The sequence below is a fragment of the Fringilla coelebs genome, assembly GCF_963513975.1.
Source record: "Fringilla coelebs genome assembly, chromosome: 11".
NCBI lineage: Eukaryota > Metazoa > Chordata > Aves > Passeriformes > Fringillidae > Fringilla > Fringilla coelebs.
In genome coordinates, this window is record NC_140037.1 from 4,579,701 (window position 1) to 4,598,319 (window position 18,619).

At 56.7% G+C, this 18,619-nt stretch overlaps 2 protein-coding genes across 4 annotated transcripts; both read right to left on the reverse strand.

Annotated features, from left to right (window-relative positions):
• Positions 1–35: 35 nt before the first annotated feature.
• Positions 36–5,072, reverse strand: CCNB3 (cyclin B3; the record flags this gene model as incomplete). The annotated part of the gene is made up of 13 exons (XM_084212756.1): positions 36–139; positions 285–415; positions 586–735; positions 1,022–1,177; positions 1,617–1,754; positions 2,009–2,101; positions 2,277–2,378; positions 2,694–2,796; positions 3,276–3,394; positions 3,565–3,660; positions 3,731–3,849; positions 4,464–4,618; positions 4,738–5,072. 13 exons carry the CDS (start codon positions 5,070–5,072, stop codon positions 67–69), a joined length of 1,770 nt encoding a protein of 589 aa, XP_084068882.1. The 3' UTR covers positions 36–66.
• A 2,516-nt stretch (positions 5,073–7,588) lies between these two features.
• On the reverse strand, positions 7,589–18,210 carry LOC311158129 (protein eva-1 homolog C-like). 3 transcript variants are annotated; one of them, XM_084213300.1, is made up of 8 exons: positions 17,883–18,210; positions 14,718–14,917; positions 10,677–10,800; positions 10,344–10,496; positions 10,035–10,178; positions 9,804–9,875; positions 9,376–9,465; positions 7,589–8,682 (listed from the first exon to the last, which is right to left on the reverse strand). In XM_084213300.1, the coding sequence occupies exons 1-8, from the start codon at positions 18,100–18,102 to the stop codon at positions 8,297–8,299; spliced, it is 1,389 nt and encodes a 462-aa protein (XP_084069426.1). In that variant the 5' UTR covers positions 18,103–18,210; the 3' UTR covers positions 7,589–8,296. The 3 variants fall into 3 exon arrangements, with proteins under 3 accessions (XP_084069426.1, XP_084069428.1, XP_084069427.1); XM_084213302.1 differs by lacking the exon at positions 9,376–9,465; XM_084213301.1 differs by lacking the exons at positions 14,718–14,917; positions 17,883–18,210 and adding an exon at positions 12,355–12,794.
• Between the last annotated feature and the right edge of the window lie 409 nt (positions 18,211–18,619).

Sequence of the window (18,619 nt, forward strand, 5' to 3'; positions counted from 1 at the left end):
TTATTTACATGGTACCACCCTGCTTGAGGGTACCCCATTATTTACAGGCTTATTCACAGAGTAGGGCTAGGAGCTAGTGAGTGTCTCCTCGAGCTTGAGCATGTCCATGGGGGTGACTTTGGCAACCTCAAAGAAGACCCTGGAAGGAACACATTGGCTTAGAGCTCAACCCCTGACACCCATCCACCAGTGCTCCCAGATCCCTGCAGAAGCCTAGGGTGCATGCTAGTGGTGTCACTCCCTGCGGCAGGGACGGGCCTGAGACAGAGCCCCATGACTCTCACCTGTGCGAGTACTTGCTGCGCACAGCATTCAGCTTGTCACGGGGCTGGTATGTGAGCAGGAAATTCAGCCTCTTCACCAGGGGGTGCAGGTCCTGGGCACTGTACCCACTGTAGTACTCCAGTGTAGGGGTCTGCAAGGGGACAGCAGGGCTAAGCTGCATCCTCAATGACAGGACAGCCATCATCTTCCCTGTCCAGCATCCAAATCTAATCATAGCCCTAGTGATCACCCCACTCACTAGTCCCTTGCATCCCTCTGCAGTGCCTCCTCCCAGGGTGCCTCAGCAGAGACAGTACTCACCCAGCCCCCAAGGTTCTTCATGGTAAGTGCCAGCAGCAGGCAGCTGGCAGCCAGCTTCGAGGGGCTCTCTCGGGCATAGTCGTACTCCTGCAGGGTCATCTCACAGAGGAAGCGGGCCAGCGTCAGCGTCTCCATGGTGGCACGGGCACACTGCAGCCAGTGGGCAGGGAAAGGCTCAGCCTTTTGAGCAGGGCTGCTCCCCTTCCCAGCCTTTCTAGGATCTAGAATGCAGCCTCTGGGCACAGGTCAGGGATCACGCACACCCAGCCTATCACAGACCACCATCCTCACCCCCTGAACCCTTTTGAGGGGACCTGGATGAAGTTTCCTTGCTGCCAACTGGGAGCCTGAAGCCCCGGTGATGCGAGGCACTGTCCCCTGGAGCCAACAGAAGGGGTGCTTGGGGGCACCCAGCCTGCCCTCCGAATGCACTCACCTTGGCAAAGCGCCGCAGGAAGCGGTAGGGGATGGGGATGTTGATGTCAAACTTGAGGGTGCTGAGGATGCTCATCTCCATAGCAATAAGCTCCTCTCGCTTGTAGGCATCATCACAGATATAGAGGAAGTCATCCACACATGGTGGGCACCGCTCCTGTGGGGGCACAACCGCTCAGCACCTCAACGGGGGCGCATCCTGGCCTCACTCAGGAGATCCTTGCCAGCCCACAGGCCCTGTAAGTATTCACGTGCTGCTGGACTCAGCAAGGACTATTAACACCCTGTGGCACTTTTGTGACGTCCATACCCCTCCAGCCCTTGGCTTGAGGTCCATGCCTGCATTAAGTAAACTAAGGTATCCTGATGGTCTGTGCAGAGCAGAGAGAAGCTGGCTCTCCAGTGACACCAGGACACAGGTTTCAGCCCATCATGACTCTATTTGCAGCCCTTGGGACAGGAAGGAGTTACATGACAGACATGCCACCCTGGCAGCTCTCAGGGCAGTAACCTGGCCTTCTTTAAAGCCCCCCCCAGGGATCAGAGAGGCACAGCCCCTCTGACCCTGCACCCCAGGAGAGCACACAAAGAGTCACCTCAAATTTGGAGGCAATGAGGATGGCAGTGGAGCCGATGAGCTGCAGCTTCTCCCTCATGCTCACCACCTCCACCAGGTAGTGGTCCACTAGCTTCACAGCCAGGTACAGTGTCTCATGGTTCAGCTCAAAGTTCTCCTTCAAGAATGAGAGTGGGGGTCAGAACAGAGTGTCAGACAGAAGTTAGGCCTGGCCAGCCCCTTCCAGCTCTCACAGAGGCCGGGGTACCTATGGGCCAGGCTCAGAGGGAGGGATGTAGGCTCATCCCTAGCCCACACAGGGGGAGGATCAGCTGTCCACTGGGAATGCTTGCAGGAGCCTCTGCTAGCACAGAGGTCACACATGCCAAAGGCACCATAGGGGCTGCTCTGCAGAAAGCTGTGCCCTCTCACCTGCACCTCCACCATCCAGTCCACAAGGATAGCACGCATGTCCCCACTGATGTCTGTCTGCTTCTGCATGTAGTCAGGAAGCATGAATTTTTCCTGCCAAAGAGCCAGCTTTCAGGGACAGGGCAAACATCCCCACCTTCAAACAAGCCCCTTCTCACCCTGTGCAGTCCTCTGCCAGGTGGTCAGAGCCTCTGGGCAGTCAGTGGCCCTGCCTGCAGTCACTCTTTCCCTGGACAGGACTGTCACCCCCTGGACAGGCATCACCCACCTCTCTTTCCCGCATGTATTCAAAGATCTCCTTGGCGTACTCTGCACTGGCGTAGGGGTCACCCAGCTGCTCCTTGTCAATGTCCTCCACTGCTGGCACCTGCTGGCACGGAAGAGGCAGCAGTAAAGGGGAGGCCCTGTAAGTGCCAGTCACCTTCTTGGGGCAAGGCTTCTGCTCCTCTGCACCCCCCTTTTCCACCTGCCCTCATCACCCTGCAGTCCCGGCCCCACTCTTTCCCAGGGGAGGATTCTTGAAGGAAGATGGTGGTGCACTTTGCCCCCCTCCCCAGCTTTCCATCACCCTGGCTGAAGTCTCGCCAAGGCCCAGAGCACTGCCTGGTGCCTGAGTACCACCAGTAGCAGCCACAGAGCGGTGCTGTGATGGGCCTGGGGCAATGCTGCAGCCCAGAGTCCCTACCCTCTGCTCAGGGGGCTTCAGTTCCTGTAAAGACACCGGCTTCTCTGGCACAAGATCTACTCTGGGCTCTGCAGGAGCTGTTGGGGGAGTTTTCTTCATTGACCTGGGAAGGGCAAGAGCATAAATCATTGCTGGGAGAAGACCAAATTTCTTGGCTGAAGAGGGGCCTTCCAGAGACTCTTGCTGCTTCAGGAAGGGGCAAAATCACCCCTAAAATATCCCCACAGACTCCTAGAACCACTTAGGTTGGAAAAGACCTTTAAAGATATTGAGGACAACAGTTGCCTCAGCACTGCCATGCCCACCACTAAACCATGTCCCCAAGGGCCACATCCACGTGACTTTTAAATCCTTCCATGGAAACTGTCCTGGGCAGCCTATGCCAGGGCTGGACAGCCCTTCTGGGGAAGAGATTTTTCCTAATATCCAACCCAACCCTCCCCTGCCACAACATGATGCCATTTATAGTAGATATACTAGTTCCCTCCTGCATCTGGCTCAGCCTCCATCAGCCAAGGGAAGCCCCTACTACTTGTCCCCATGGGTCAAGTTTGCAGCAAACCCCTGCCCTCAGCTACTCACTTTTTTAGGTTGATCTCGTTGTTCTTGGTCACCCCTAAAGCATTATGTGCCTTCTGTGCCTTGGGTGGAGCAACCTTCACAGCCTCCTTCTTTCCTGCCACCACCTGGTTCTTGCGAGCCTGTTTGGGTCAGAACAGGGACATACAGGGGCTGCACAGTGGAAAGGAAGATATGGCCTGCAGGGAGACCTCTCCTCTTCCTAATGGGCATGGGATATGCCCCCCCTCCCCCCCCACCATGGGGAGCTCTCGGGGGGTACCAGAGCCCCCACGCTCACAGAAGCACTCACATTGGTGATGTCCCCGAATGCTGATCTCTTCTTGGGCCCACCCTGGGGTGAGGATGAAGACCTCTTGGCGTGACAGCTCTCCTCCTGTAATAGAGGCTGTTAGAAGATGGTGGTCAGCTGCCCCACAGGAGCACCCCCTACAGCCCTCGCTTGGCTTGGTGCTCACCTTCTCAGGATCGACGTTCTCTAGAGCAGGGCCTGCCTTGCCTGCTCGGGACTGCTTGGTGGTCAGCATCTTGGCATTGCGTGGCAATGGCATCCTCTCCCTTGGTCTCTGTGAGCAAGCTGGGGGCGAAGCAACACGTGATGGAGGTTGCTGTCCACCTGCCTCCAGGGACACCCTCCCAGCTTGGGGCAGCACAGGAGGAGGTCTGTCTCTCCTGGGGGTTAGCACAGCAGGACTGACTCCTTTCCTGAGCACGCCAGGTGGGTGGTGCCTCAAGACATGCCCAGGTGAGGGACAAATCTGGCTAGGGGTGCTCGTGGGGAGGAAGGGACAGAGATCCCAAAGACCACCATTAAAGCACTCTGCTGGGTGAGGTGCTTGGGGGGACAGGCAATTTCCAGACTCCTGCGCCCCAGAGAAGGATGCAAGGGCTTACACTTCCTCGGAGAGCTGGAGGTCTTGGAGATCCCCAGTCTCCCGCAACCCTCAAGGTCCCCTGGGGGAGTCGGGAGTCCCAAAGTTCCCCTCTCTCCTGAATGCCCCGGAGTTCCCAGGGAAGCTGGGGATCTTGGAAACCCTTACTCCCTTGAATCCTCCAGGGTCCCCACGCCTGCGACCAACTACGGGTCCCAGCGCTGCCCACTCCCCCGCAGCCCTCGGAAGCCCCACTCACGAACAGCCGGGGGGACTCCCCCCCGCCACTCCCGTCCCGTCCCGTCCCGTCCCCACTCACCCATGCCCGGTGCGCTGTGCCCGCACCTCCGGCCCCGGCGCTTTTGAAAGTAGCAGTTCGGTAGCGGCCGGCCAGCACTGGCCGAGCCTCGCCCAATCGGAGTGCGAGGCGATGCCAGGCGGCGGCCAATCGGCAGGCGCAGAGGGATGCAGTTGCTAAGGGGCAGGGCGGCAGGGTTTAAAATTCAACGCCGGTGACCAATGGGAAGGCGAGGAAGCAGCAGGGGCGGGGCGAGCGCCGAGCCGGGCGGGCAGTGATTGGTGGGAGCGGGCGCCGTTTAAATCCGTTCTGCAGGGCCGTCGTGGCGGCCGCGCCGCAGAGTCGGGGCGCCCGGGGAGCGGCCTCGGCCTCGGCCTCGGCCTCGGCCTCGGCCTCGGCCTCGGCCTCGGCCTCGGCCTCGGCCTCGGCCTCGCTGTTCTTTGGGGCGCATGGAGCGGCCTCCGTGGGCGGCTGGGTCCGCTGAGTCCGCTGAGTCCGCTGCCTGGACTGCCTCCGTCCGCGGCTGTGGGTCCCAGGCCTCGGGGGCTGCCCTTTCCCACCGGGCTGGGTCACAGGTTGTGCTGGCCCTGCGCCTTCCTTGACCCTGTGCCGGGAACAGAGGGCTCGCATCTCTTGGATAATCACAGAACGGTTTGGGTGGGAAGGGACCTCAAGCTCAACCTGCTCCAGCCCCTGCCATGGGCAGGGACACCTTAGACGACCCAGGGTGCTCCAAGCCCTGTCCAGCCTGGCCTTGGGCAGGCTTCCAGGGATCCAGGGGCAGCCACAGCTACTCTGGGCACCCTGTGCCAGGGCATCCCCAGCCTCACTTCTCACAGGGAAGATATTTTTGTTATATCTAGTCTAACCCTACTTTCACTGTCTGAGGTAGCACAGGAGCACTGTTCATGTGGTGTCGTACAGGTATGACTGACCAAATTCAGGGTGAGGCTCACTGGGACTGCCCCATCATCCACAGCGACCAGGACAGGGCCAAAGTTACCAAGGCACATGTCACAGTCACTGAATTGTGGGGTTGTACAAAGTGCTGGCCCACTTATGGAACATCTGCTGAGGAGCACTGTACATGTATCAAGGACCAGCCTTGAGGGCATTGCAGTTCCTGGGGAGACCTGTGCCATGCAGCCAGGCTGCTGGTCAGAGAGAGCTTGGAAAAGGCTTGCTCAAGCTGTCAGTTGGCTTGAAGTCAATTTCCATGTATCATGAAAGGAATGCAGGAGACTCCTAACATCCACAGCTTGCTTTGTTCCTTGATAAACTAGTCTTGGAAAAGCCACCCACTTTTGGGGTGTGAGACCGTGATCCATGTTTGTATCCTTGATGCTCAGTGTATCACTCTGCTCCTTTGTGAGTTTCCAGCACAGTTCTTTGCTCTCATGCCACCACCATGCAATGGTCCTGTGCCCTCAGCAGCTCTTGGGGGCTTAAGCACTACACTGAGCTCTGGCACAAGTGAAGCCCCGCTGAGGCAAACTTAGCAGAGCTCAGCACTGCAGCAGAGGAGAGCTTCCTTTGGCCACCAGATTCCCAGAAAACCTTTCAAATTCCTAAGTTTAACCCAAGAAAATCCTTTCAGATAATCGCACACTCACGTGCTGCTGTTGTGGGTGGAGCTGATGAACCCCTGGCTAGAGAAACACAGCAGTGCCAGCATCTGGGGGGTTTTAAACCTGCTGCCCAAGGGCTACGTGGGCAGGATCAGGCACATGGCTTGGGCTGCACGTGGGCAGCTCTGCCACATCTCCAGCAGAAAGACCTGGATCACAGACAGCCAGGAGCAGAATTCTGCTCACGGGTTCAGTAGAGGTTTAAACCTGGGTCGCACACATCTTGGGTCCCTTCAGTCCCCAAAACTGGTCAGAGTTGCTGCAGCCCCAGCCCACCTTGTTCCTCCTTGGCCATTTGCCCTCTCCAGACCCAGCTTCCCCCATGTTACTGCTTCTGTCCTTGGCCTGGGGGCTCCCTGAGGCTTGCCTGCTGTTGGTTTGGGATCCTGTGGGATCCGAGAGCCTGCCTTTCCCTGTGCATGTTAAGGCAGCACATAGCCCACTCAGAAATACAGGCTGGGTGCATGCTAGCCAGGCAGAGGCAGGACACATCCCACTGCCAGTGATTATCCTGTAGGATAAGATCCTCAGCCAAAACTTCCATCCAAGTCTGCCCACAGCCCTGTGGAGGCTGGGATGAGCTGCCTGCTTTGGGACAGGTTCATGTCTGCCTATCCTGCCTAGGCTTGGCACTGGGAAGCAGGCTTTTCCAGTCTCTAAAGCACTGCCATGCTGGTGCTCCTGGCAAGGCTCTTGGGAATCCCAGCCCTGCTGCAGGGGTGTGACTTCCACCTCGCAAGCTGAAATTGCCCCTGGACATGGGGAGTGTGGGAGAGAAGATGAGAAGAGCAAGAAGTGCGAGGTGAAGCCATGGGTGTGCAGCAGGAGCTGTGCCAACTGTCCAAGCATCGAGGCAAGGGTGTGGTCTCAGTCCTGATCACAATCTATGGATGCTGAGGGCCAGCTGGAGGTGAGACCTCCGCAAGCTCTGCTTGAGCTGTGACCTTCCCTTAGCAAACCCCCAGATCGGGGAGAATGCAGGACCTTGGCTCCTCTCGCTAGACTCTGTGTGCTGGCTCAAGAGCATTTGTGCCTGGCATGTCCCTTTTGTGAGGAAAGCTGGGTTGCTGCTTCCATCCAGAATCTTCCCACAGCAGTAAAAAAGCCTGTGCGGCCTTTTTGAGTTGGAGCAGACCCCAGCCCCAGCCTGGCTTCCTGGCACTGCAGGACTGCCGAGAAGCCCCTCTGTGCGGTATCTGGGGACCTTTGCTCCAGGATTGCTTACCAGATGGGAAGCCCTAGGCTGAAGAAGAGCAGCAAGGACAGGGAAGCATCATTGCTGGGTCCCAGATGGACTGCTTTTCCCCTTTCCCTTCCCCTTATTCTTTCCTGTGGTAAAACAGGCCCAACTTGTTGTTTCCCATGGCCCAGTGCCAGAAGCCCTGATGGGAGGCAAGGTACTTCTCTGCACAGGGAGGGCTGAACTTTACTTCTTTCTTTTTCCCCTTTTCATTACTAATGACCAAGGTCATGGAGAGGTATTGTGCCTAAGAGCTGTTGCATTTATTCACTGGAAAAAAACCACAGCAAGTTAAAACTTGGGGCTCTCCTGCCGCTGGGGAAAGTAGAGAGGAAAGCATAGAGCAACACGGGATGACAGAGCTCCTGAATGCCTGCAGATAGGTGAGAGCCTGTGTTATGCTGAGCTGCCAGTGTCTCCAGCCTGGGGAGTAGCTCCCTTGGCACAGCAGGGCTTCATGGCATGCACCGTGGTGGGGCTGTGCTGGTGATGCCTGCTGTGCTTGCACACCCACTTCTCCTGCCTCTTCCTATGTCCTGGCTATCCCTGCCTCTCTGCTGCTGACACAGTGCCTGAGTGCAGGCTGTGTTTGCAGCACCAGCAGTGGAAGCCAGTACCCAAGGAGAAATAGGAGCAAGCAGTTTCAAAGGGCTCAGGGTGGGCTTGGCACAGCTGATCAGGGTTAAACTCTAGAGCCAGACAATGCAAGCTGAGAACAGGGAGGTTAGGTTAGGGTTAGCGGCATCTATGGCAAAGGAGCCCATGGCCCACAGAGCCATTCCACAGCCCCTCATCACACTGAGGGTCTGCATGTCACCCCCAGCTGGTGGAGCAGTGGGTTGATGGACACGCTGGAGCTGCCATGACCCTGCTGCTGCTCAGGATGTCCAGTCACCCCAAGCAGCCCAAACTCTTATGTCTCTCTGATGCTGGATCCCACTGAGCCAGCACCCCTCTGCTGCCCTCCAGCCATTTTCTTCCAGTTCTTATTTGGTGGCCGATTTGATCTTGTGTATGGCATATGGGCTTGACTCCTTGGGCATCCAGATCTCCTCCCCACTCTGGCCCTGGTGCTCCACTGCTCCTTCCATAGCTGCCGTCAGCTCAGGGCCAAAGATGCTGTCAGTGGCCCGGTAGGTGCGCGTGAGGCGTTGGAAGGAGGAGTCTGAGGAGCTGTCATCAGGGATGTCTTCATCCTGCTCATCCCGCAGCTTGGTCCTGCCCAGCTCTGAGCTGCTGCCCAGCTCTGGGTCTTTGAGAGCCTTCCCCACCTCCTGGATGAAGGTTGTTTTGGGGCTGATGATGCACAGCAGCAGCATGAGGCCTCCTGAGACTCCACAAAGAAAGTAGAGGGCAACTTTCTCTGGGACACCTGAAGGGAAAAGGAAAGAAAGACACCAGGGTACAAACTGCTCTGCGGTCTGTGGGGCAACAGTGCCTGCAAAGCCCCTCAGCCAGGCATATGGGAGTAAGAGGAAGGGAGCAGGGATGCCCTCACCACCCAGGCTGCAGAGACAGGACAGACCCTGCCCCAGCAATCATGGAAGTGTCACCTAGACCCTCATCAGCACCCACCAGTCCTGAAATGGGCCTTTCCCCAAAGGAAACCTTCACTGAGATGTGGGGTAGGCAGAGCAGGGGAAAGAATAATCCCTTGGGGGATTAAATGAGTAATTTCCTCTGACAAGGGAAATTTTTGCCTGCAGAAAGGTGGTCTCCATCAATGCCTGCGGACAGGGCAGGAAGAAAAAGACCCAGTGGGTAATCTGGCCTGTTGGAAAAGAAAGGTCCACAGGCAGGACTGTAGCCACACTATCACTGTTGATGCTGGGAGTCTTTGAGGCTCTTTCCACCTCTGAGCTCCTGCCCTACTTGTCCACCCCAAACTTAGCATGGGTGCTTGGTGCCCTGCTCCTTTGTGTCTGTTGGCCCTGCTGGAGAGGTTTGGGGTCTGGCTGCCTCTGAGATGAGCCCTAGGCTGAGCTGGGGCCATCCGGAATGTCAGCCACCCCCCAGCCTGTCCTGTTTCCCCAGGTGCTGCATGAGACCCAGGGAGGGCACATACCCCAAAGGTGAGCAAAAGCTGCCAGAGAGCTAGTAAAAATCATGCGGTCTTCCTGGAGCCTGGAGAACCTGGGCCCTTTGTACCAGCCACCTGCAGTGACAAGGGGGTGCAGGCTGAGGCACGAGGTGCTCTCAGTGCCCCGTGTGCCAGCTGCCTGCTCCTGCCTGTCCTTCCCCATACCACACTCCATCCTTTCTGCACAAGTGCTCTGCTGTCCACAGGGATGAGCCTGTGTGTCTCCCTCTCCCCTGCTCCCAGCAGATGCCACCTCCATCCCCTCAGAATGGGCACTAGGGATGGTTTCCACCATGGAACAGGGAGGCTAAGCTGGTATCAGGGATGCAGACAAACCATGGAAGGGCTGGTTCACCCGAGCACAGACATGGTGTCACACTGCTTGTGGTGTAACCTTCCTCCCCCCACATTACCGTGTATGTAGTCTGAGAGCAGGAAGGGGTCTGAGGTGTCAGGGCCCACCTCCTCCAGCAGCTGCTTAGGCACTGCAAGGAGAGAACACACCAAGCATCACCACCCTGCTCCTCCCCTGCAGCCCCTGCCTCCCAGGGGAGCCCCATGCCCCTGCCTGCGTGGCACGGGATGGGCAGAGCAGACACTCCACCAGCGGCCCCTGTGCCGCTGGCTCTGTGGGGAGCTCTCACCACAGGTGTAAGAGACTCGCAGCTGCTTCTTCATGCCGGGGAGGCACGGGTCCCCGAAGGTGGCCTTGTCAGCAGCCACGGTGCAGTTCCCCTTGCGGTGGCACTTCTTGGAGACCCTGCGCAGAGCATCTGGAGCCACACACTCTGCAGAGGCATGAGGCATGGACCCATGGGCAGAACTGCCTGCCCCTCCCTGCTGGGCATCGGCCAGCAGAGGCCAAGGGACACAGGTACAGCCCTGTGGTGGACTTGTGCCATACTCTCTGCATGACTCCAGCCCCATTTCTGTCTCAAACCATTCTGGCATACCTATATGGGGTTCTCCAGTGTTCAAGGCATCACATTCTGGTTTGCCCCATGGAAATCGTCCATAACTTGCAGAATAAATGGCCAGGATGGATTTTGGTCGACACTGCAGCTTGAGCTTATCATTCTCGCACACGGTCTTGACCCGATGGTTCCCTAGGGAGTGACATTGCTGAGTGCCCCAATGCATCCTGAATGACCTCTGTTAGGCCAAGGGAAGGGTTGAAATAGGGCTGCGAGGTGCAGGAGCAGCCATGCTCTCCTTCCTGCCCCTTTCTGAGCAGCTGAGGTCAGGGAGAGCCCATGCAGTATTGCCCAGACCATGCTCCACCTTACCTGGCCGGCACTTGTAGGAAGCGATGAGATACTTGTGTGTCCCAGGGCATGGGTCTGGCCCAAAGACCTGGCTGTGCACTGAGAACTGGCACCACTGCTGGTCCTGGCACTCAGCCAGCAGCTTCTGGAGAGCAGAGTGGAACAGGTGTGAGTTGGGTGAGAACAGTCCGGAGGCTGTTCTCACCTCCTGTGCGTCAATGCCATCACCATGCTCAGGGAAGTGGCCACTCACCCCACAGAAGTGTCCCATAGCTGCTCCTGCCCACCCCTGATGCAAACATCCCAATTCCAGTGCCTGTTCCTGAGCCAGTTCCCCCCCTGCACCCACTGACCTGTGTGTCCTACACAGCTGCTACTACCTGTGCTGGCATCGCAGTACCGTACCGTACTATACCATACTGTACCATACCATACCGTACTGTACCATACCGTACCGTACCGTACCGTACCGTACCGTACCGTACCGTACCGTACTGTACCGTACAGTACCGTACCGTACCGTACCGTACCATACCATACTGTACCGTACCGTACCATACCGCACCGTACCGTACCGTACAATACCGTACCACACCATACCATACCATACCATACCATACCATACCATACCATACCATACCATACCATACCGTACCATAGTGTACTGTACTATACTGTACCCTACCATAGCATACTGTACCGTACCAACTGTACTGTACCATACTGTACCATACTGTACCCTACCATAGCATACCATAGGGTACTATAGCATACCATACCATAGCGTACTGTACCGTACCATACCATACTGTACCGTACTGTACTGTACCGTACCGCACCGTACTATACCGTACCATACCATACCATACTGTACCATAGTGTACCATACCATAGCGTACAATACCATACTGTACCATACCGTACCATACCGTACCATACTGTACCATCCCATCCCATCCCATCCCATCCCATACTATACCGTACCGTACCGTACCGTACCGTACCATACCATACTGTACCATAGTGTACCATACCATAGTGTACCATACCATAGCGTACAATACCATACTGTACCATACCGTACCATACCGTACTATCCCATACCATACCATACCGTACAATACCGTACCATGCCATACCATACCATACCATACCATACCATACCATACCATACCGTACCGTACCGTACCGTACCGTACCGTACCGTACCGTAGCGTAGCATAGCGTAGCATAGCGTAGCGTACCGTGCCGTACTGTACCGTACCGTGCCGTACCGTACCATACCGTACCGTACCATACCGTACCGTACCGTACCGTACCGTACCGTACCGTACCGTGCCGTACCGTGCCGTACCATACCATACTGTACCATAGTGTACCATACCATAGTGTACCATACCATAGCGTACAATACCATACTGTACCATACCGTACCATACCGTACTATCCCATACCATACCATACCGTACAATACCGTACCATGCCATACCATACCATACCATACCATACCATACCATACCATACCATACCATACCATACCATACCATACCATACCATACCGTACCGTACCGTACCGTACCGTACCGTACCGTACCGTACCGTAGCATAGCGTAGCGTAGCATAGCGTAGCGTACCGTGCCGTACTGTACCGTACGGTGCCGTACCGTACCGTACCGTACCGTACCGTACCGTGCCGTACCGTGCCGTACCGTGCCGTACCACGCGTCTCTAACACCCGCGCAGGCGAACCCCTGGGCTCGCGTCCGTGCAATGTCCTCGGGCGGCCACAAGGTGGGGACGAGCGTTCACCCACGGGCCGGTCGGGCCCCGCCCGTGGCCGGGGCGGCCGCGGCCCCTCTCCCCTCCTGCGCACGGGGCCAGCCCGCGAGCGGCCAAGCCGGGCCCTCGGCTCTGGCCGGAGTCGCTGGGTCCCCCGGCCTTGGGTGGCTATGGGACTCCCTGCCTCTCTGTTCGCCTCTTTGCCCCCACAAGTCCCACAGCAGTGGCTCCGCAGCGGAGCAGAGGCTGCAGGCAGAAGGGAGGGGTTTATTCCCTTGCTACCGCTTCGTGACTCAGGCCCGGGGATTCCAGCATCTACAACGGAGCCTCTTCTCATCTCTTATTGCCCTTCTCTGTCCCTGTCCCTCCCGGCCAGCTCAGGACTGAGCCTTCACTTAGTCTTCACTGCCTGCCAGAACGGAAATTCACTAAGGAAACACAAGCAATCTCTGTTCCCAGTTGCTGCCTAAACAGAGCTGAGCCTTGGCAGCAGCTTTGCTCTCTTTGCTCTCGGCTCCAGACATCCCTGCTCCTTAATCAGCAGCATGTATTCCAGCCCTGTGCCAGCATGGCCACCCCACCTTTTACCCAGTATGAACCTGAGCTACACAGACCTGCTGTCAGGCCTGCCCTTCAGTTTCCACGCACCTGTGCCAGGCCATACTCTCCATCCTGCAGAGAGCGGGGTCCTGACCTGTGTTTGCAGGGTGGCTCACGGGACCAGCCTGGTGCTGTGCCAGCATGGTCTGGCTTGGTGCTTGCAGAGCTCCTGGAACATGCAGGATCCCAGAAGGGGATGTATGGTTGGAGCAGGACCAGGCAGGAAAGCCCTGCGAACTCCTAAGTAGGGCACCGGCTCTTTCCCTTGTAGGCAGCTGCAGTCACTGGCTTTGCAGCAGGTTTGCCCCAGCCCTAGCAAGGAGCTGGAACAGGGTCTTAAAAAAGCAGCATATAAAATGATGTCCCCATTGAGGGACCTAGGCATTAGCTTTGAGAAAGTTTCATGTCTTTTCTTTGGTCAGCCTTTGCTTTCCTACCCTTTCCCTGCACCAACTGCTGCCATCAAAGAGGCACCCCTTTGGTCTGCTCCACTAATCCAATTCCTGGGACCTGCCTGCTTCTGGCTGGGGAAGAGCCAAGGTCTGTGCCAACCCCAGGGGGTGCAGCCACAGGGGTGAGTGCAGCATCTCAGGGCGTCCTGTCTCACTTCATGAGCCCAACAGCCTGGCTATGGCACTGCCCCTCTCCCAGAAGCCAGCTCCAGGTGCCAGGGTGTTCTCTGAGCCTGCTGCTTCCTGTGGGATTGCTCCAAAAGCCATCTCAGGACACAGCAGTGCCTCCTGCCAGGCTCTACTCTGGAACACATGGCAGAACATCTCTTCCACCCTTAACTTCCAAAAATGGTCCAGGAAAAGGGCCCCACAGTTGATACAAAACTGTGAGGAGCTGTTGACTCCCTCCAAGGCAGGGAGCTCCCACAGAGAGGCCTCAAGAAATTAGAGGATTGTGCAATCACCAACCACAGGAAATTCAACAAGGGAAAGTGCTGGATTCTGCACCCGGGAAGGGGCAACCCTGGGTGTATGGACTGGGTGTATGCTGCGGGTCCTGGTCAACAACAACCGGAATATAAGTCAGCAGGGCCCCGGCAGCCAGGAGGGCCAACCTTGTCCTGGGGGGCATCAGGCTCAGCCAGGCCAGGGAGGAGATTGTGCATCTCTGCTCTGCATGGGGCAGACTCACTTTGAATATTGTGTGTAGTTTTGGTCACCATAATTTAAGAAAGATATGAAACTATTAAAGAGCATCCAAAGGAGGGCAATACTTTGAAAGGCCTTGAGGGGAAGCCTTATGAGGACTGGCTGAAGATACTTGGCCTGTTCAGCCGGGAGGAGTCTGAGGGGGTCCTCATTTCAGTCTACAACTTCCTTGTGAAGGGAAGAGAAGGAACAAGTACTGATCTTTCCTCTGTGGTGACCAGTGACAGGACCCGAGGGAATGGGCTGAAGTTGTGCGAGGGCAGGTTTAGGCAGGATGTTAGAAAAAGGTTCCTTTCACAGAGGGTGGTTGGGAACACTCCCCAGAGAAGTGGTCTCAGCACCAAACCTAGAAGAGTTCAAGAAGTGTTTGTGATTCTTTGATTCCATTATTCTATAACCTGAAGCTGATGAAAACCTCCTCAGGGCATGGGGAGGCTGCATTGCCTGCAGCCCCCAGCCCAAGCAGCTCAGTGGTGTGGAGACAGAGGGTTGTGCAGCCTGGCCCCTGGGATCCCTCCCTTACCAGGTGGGCAGTGGCAGACGTGCATTCGGTGCTCTCCTGGGAGGCATTGTCAGGGCTGGGGCAAAGGTTGGTGCTGGGCACTCGGCGCCCATAGAAGGCCCCAAGGATGCTGATGGTGGTTTTGCGAGGGCAGACGATGAGGAGCTGCTCTCCATCACAGGTGTGGGCAGTGTGGTTCCTCAGCACCTTGCGCAGGTACCCTGTAAGGGGAAGGCAGGGGTGGCAATGTCCAGAGGAGACAGCAGGGCCACAGCAGCACTTGGGCACCCAAGTGCTGCTGGCAGTGAGGATATCTTGAGATGAGGCACTTATGGGATGAACAAGATCAGAGCAGAACAGCAGCAGAGAAGATGGGCTTGCAGCAAACCTTGCATACAACATTGCTGCCAGGAGCCTGGAAAGCAGCACAGAATAGCTGAGCTGGTTAGCAACAGGAAAGGAAAGATGGAGACAGTATGGCAAGTCAGAGAAGATGGAGAAATTCAATAAGGAGTTGTCAAGTGTTTAGAGAAAATCAGGGTTGTTATGGAGCCATGGTGGGGAGAGAACAAGAGTGAGCCAGAGATGATCCCCCAGTGATGATCCCTGGAGTCAGGGTGAGGAGGACGCTCTCTGTCACAAATTGAGCCATGAGCTGATGACAGAAGGGTCCAGGGGCTGCTGCAAGCTCCCACAGCTGGCTGGGTCAGTATGGATGAGTGTGAACCACAAAGTCATCACTTGAGCCCAGCTGACCTCAGGTCTCTGAAGAAGCCCAGTGTGTTGCTGCAAACTATTCCTGGCCCACAACCCTTTCAATGGGAACTGGCCCTTCCCTCCTTGAATTCCCATCACAGGATGTTTCTTTCTTTCAATCCTGCCTTGTTCATGTCCCAGACTACAGCCCCTGTTGTTTTCTCTACAGGGGACAACAAAGTGGGACTGTCCTGTGCAGTCTCTCCAAGGGCTTAACATGCAGCATTGGCTCCAGTTGGCATTGGCTGTACTGGGTGGGCAAGGACTCTGTTTTAGTAAGAGCTCTTCAAGCTGCCAGGTGCTCTGAGCAGGCACCAGTTGCTGGAGAAGACTGAGGAGGCAAGAAAAGCTGACAAAATGTGATGTGTAGGCCCTGAATGAAGCACTTTGCATCTTTGAATAAAATAAAACCAAATGGGAAGCATCATTTTGAGGCTTGGGAGACTGCAGCCGGGCAACATGGGGCTTCGGAGCAGACCACAGACCCCAGATCACAGACCCCAGTTCTGGGGTCTTTGGAGGAACTTGCACCTCAGCCCCAGGCCAGAGCAGGATATGCGCTCTGTCCCCCAAACCCCAGTGTGTCAAACTCTCCCAAACCAAGACAAGAAGGTGGGACCACTAGCTCCCCCCCTCCCCACAAACTGGTGCCAGGCTCAGCAGCACAAAGGGCCCCTTTCACCTTCAGTGCTGCCACTAACCCTTCAGTATCTGCAGTCAGCATCCTCCCTGGGATGTCAGCGAGTGCAGCTGGGAGCTGCCTCCAGCCTGGAATGAATCTCTCTCTTGGCATTATCCCTCACAGGCTGGGATGAGCAAGTGGGTGCCCACAGCCTCCCAGAAGCAAGCCCTCGATTGCTTCTGTGCATGATGGAGGAAAGGGGAAAGGTGAGGTACAGGAAGGTAGAGGGCAGTAGACAAGGTGTTCTAGCCAGGTCAAAGCTCCAGTGTGATGCAAAGATAGTCTTTGAATGGCACAGGGCTGGATCAGACCCTTGGAGTGCAGAGCTCATGAAGAGGGGACAGGACAAACCCTGTCCTGTCCCTCTGGTTGCCCCATATCACTGGATGTTGGGGCCTGTGAGGGGCACAGGACCCTGCCCGGGCTGCCAGCCCCCATCCCCTTCCTCTGCATCCCCTGCAGCAGTCCCACACTTGCAGCACCAGCCCCACACCTGGCAGCAGTCAGATGCTCCTGAAGGTTTCAGAGCCACCCTGGCCTTGACCTCTGCCTAGCACTGACTCCAAACCCACCTGCCTATACCCAACACTGCTGGATGTAGGGCTGCCTAAACTTCCCACTGCTGGGCAGCTTTGGATGCAGAGGGCTCAGACAAATCCTAGGGATGGCAGGGAAGTCAGGGGAGAAATAACAGAAGAAATGGATTTCCCCAAATCCAGCTTTGAGGCAGCCACCCCATTCTGCTGTCATGCTTGCTGCAAGCACCAGTGGTTTCTATTTTAAAACTGAGGCTCAAACATTGCCATGGGTGCAGAGGTTTCTCCATCACACTATTTTGGGCCAATGAGTGGTTGTGAAGATTTTTTTGGGTGGAGCCATGTAAAGGAGGCTGTGGGCAGACTTTGTGAGTGATTTGTGCCAGTACAGCTGACTCAATCTCCGGTGCTGTGGTTGTGCCGTTAGCTCTGCCCCGATGAAATCACATCCTCCTCACCACAGCCCAAGCTGCAGCATCAGGCTTTCACCCACCAGGGCTCAGCTGAGCAGATGGAAGGTGTGCATGAGTGTTTTCAGATGATCCCTGGGGAATGCCTGGTGCCCACCCTGCCTGCACCTGTCCTGACTGTTCAAACAGCTGGGACAGAAGGGATCCCAAATTTCTGCCTTGTCTACACCTATAAGGTTCACTGGCATAGCCCTGGGGAGAGCTTCTGACCCACGCTGTATCTTGGGGCAGGGGACCCTGCAGCACCCCTACTCACAAGTGCTCCAGCTGGGGCACAGCCATCAGCTCTGTCTAGGGACCAGGTAGAGCTTCAACCCAACACTTCCCTCTCCTTCTCAGAGCAGGGAAGGCTGGCAGGGTAGCCCCGAGTGCTCCTTCAGCTCTACACACTGCCCCGCACCGAGGACATGAGCATAGTGGCAGAGGGGATGTTCAGCAAAGCTCAGGGACTGGCTTGATGTTTGTTTCTTTGCATTTCTTCCTGCAAACTATCCAAGAGAGCACAGCAGAGCTGGAGAGCCATTCTCACACACACCAGGGCTGTGCGATGTGTTTTCAGAGAACAGCCCTGCGTGGAGATAAAAAAATTCCAGCATTTTGGGGAAACTCACTCTGGCCTGCCATGGTTGTCCCTCCCGTACCTCACTTGTCCCTACCCCATCAAATTGCTGTCGCTTCGCCCTCCCATCACACCAGCGCAGTTCTCAGCATCCCCCTCCTCCCCGCCCTCACCCTGACTCACCGGACAGCTCCGGGCTGGCCTCCAGACGCACAGCAAAGCAGAGGAGGGCCGCAGCCAGTGCTGGCCGGAGCAGTTCGGCCATGGCACAGCCGCCGTGTCCCACCCGGCCGCTGGCACCGGCGGGGCCTCGGCGGCGGGCGGTGCCCGCGGGGCTGGCGCTGCTCGGGGACAATGGCTCGCTTCTCTGCTCCGCCGAAGTGCCGGGGCTCGGCGGGCACATGTGCGCTCACTCTTAGCCTGCTGCCCAGGGCCAAAGGCTGCTCGGGACAGCTGGGTCACTCAGCACGGGAATGCTTCCCCCAGGGCGCCGTGTTATGGGTGAGCCGTGCCTTGGCATGCCAAAGAAACTGGCGCTCCCTTCCCTCCCGCTTCTGCTCCCCCTGGACAGAGGAAATGCCTTGACAAGGCTTCCAAAGTGCCCCCAGCTTTCTCCCAGACACAGTGAGGCAGAAATCCAGATAAATGTGTGCTGTAATCTCAATCGCGGCAAATGTCCGGCCATTCACTCTGTGAGGAGGAAGGGAAAGGCTCCTTGAACTGCCTCCCAGACAGCTGTTCCTGCAGAAAAGACAAACACCCTGCACAGTGTGGGAAGAGACCTCTTTGCTGCCACGTTTCTGCCCCCTAGCCTCTGTGGGGCCAGGTACTGGGCATTCCGGCATCTTGTGGGGAGGGCACCATGTCATACTGTGCCTCCCGCCTGTGGGACTTAAATCCCTGCTTGCTGCTTCAGCTGG

Coding starts and splice junctions, on each gene's coding strand:
- LOC311158129 (XM_084213300.1), bottom strand. CDS start 18,102: ATGTGCCCGCCGAGCCCCGGCACTTCGGCGGAGCAGAGAAGCGAGCCA. Junction 10,497..10,676: donor TTCCTACAAGTGCCGGCCAG/GTAAGGTGGAGC, acceptor GTCACTCCCTAG/GGAACCATCGGGTCAAGACC. Junction 9,876..10,034: donor GCGAGTCTCTTACACCTGTG/GTGAGAGCTCCC, acceptor CTCTCCTTGCAG/TGCCTAAGCAGCTGCTGGAG.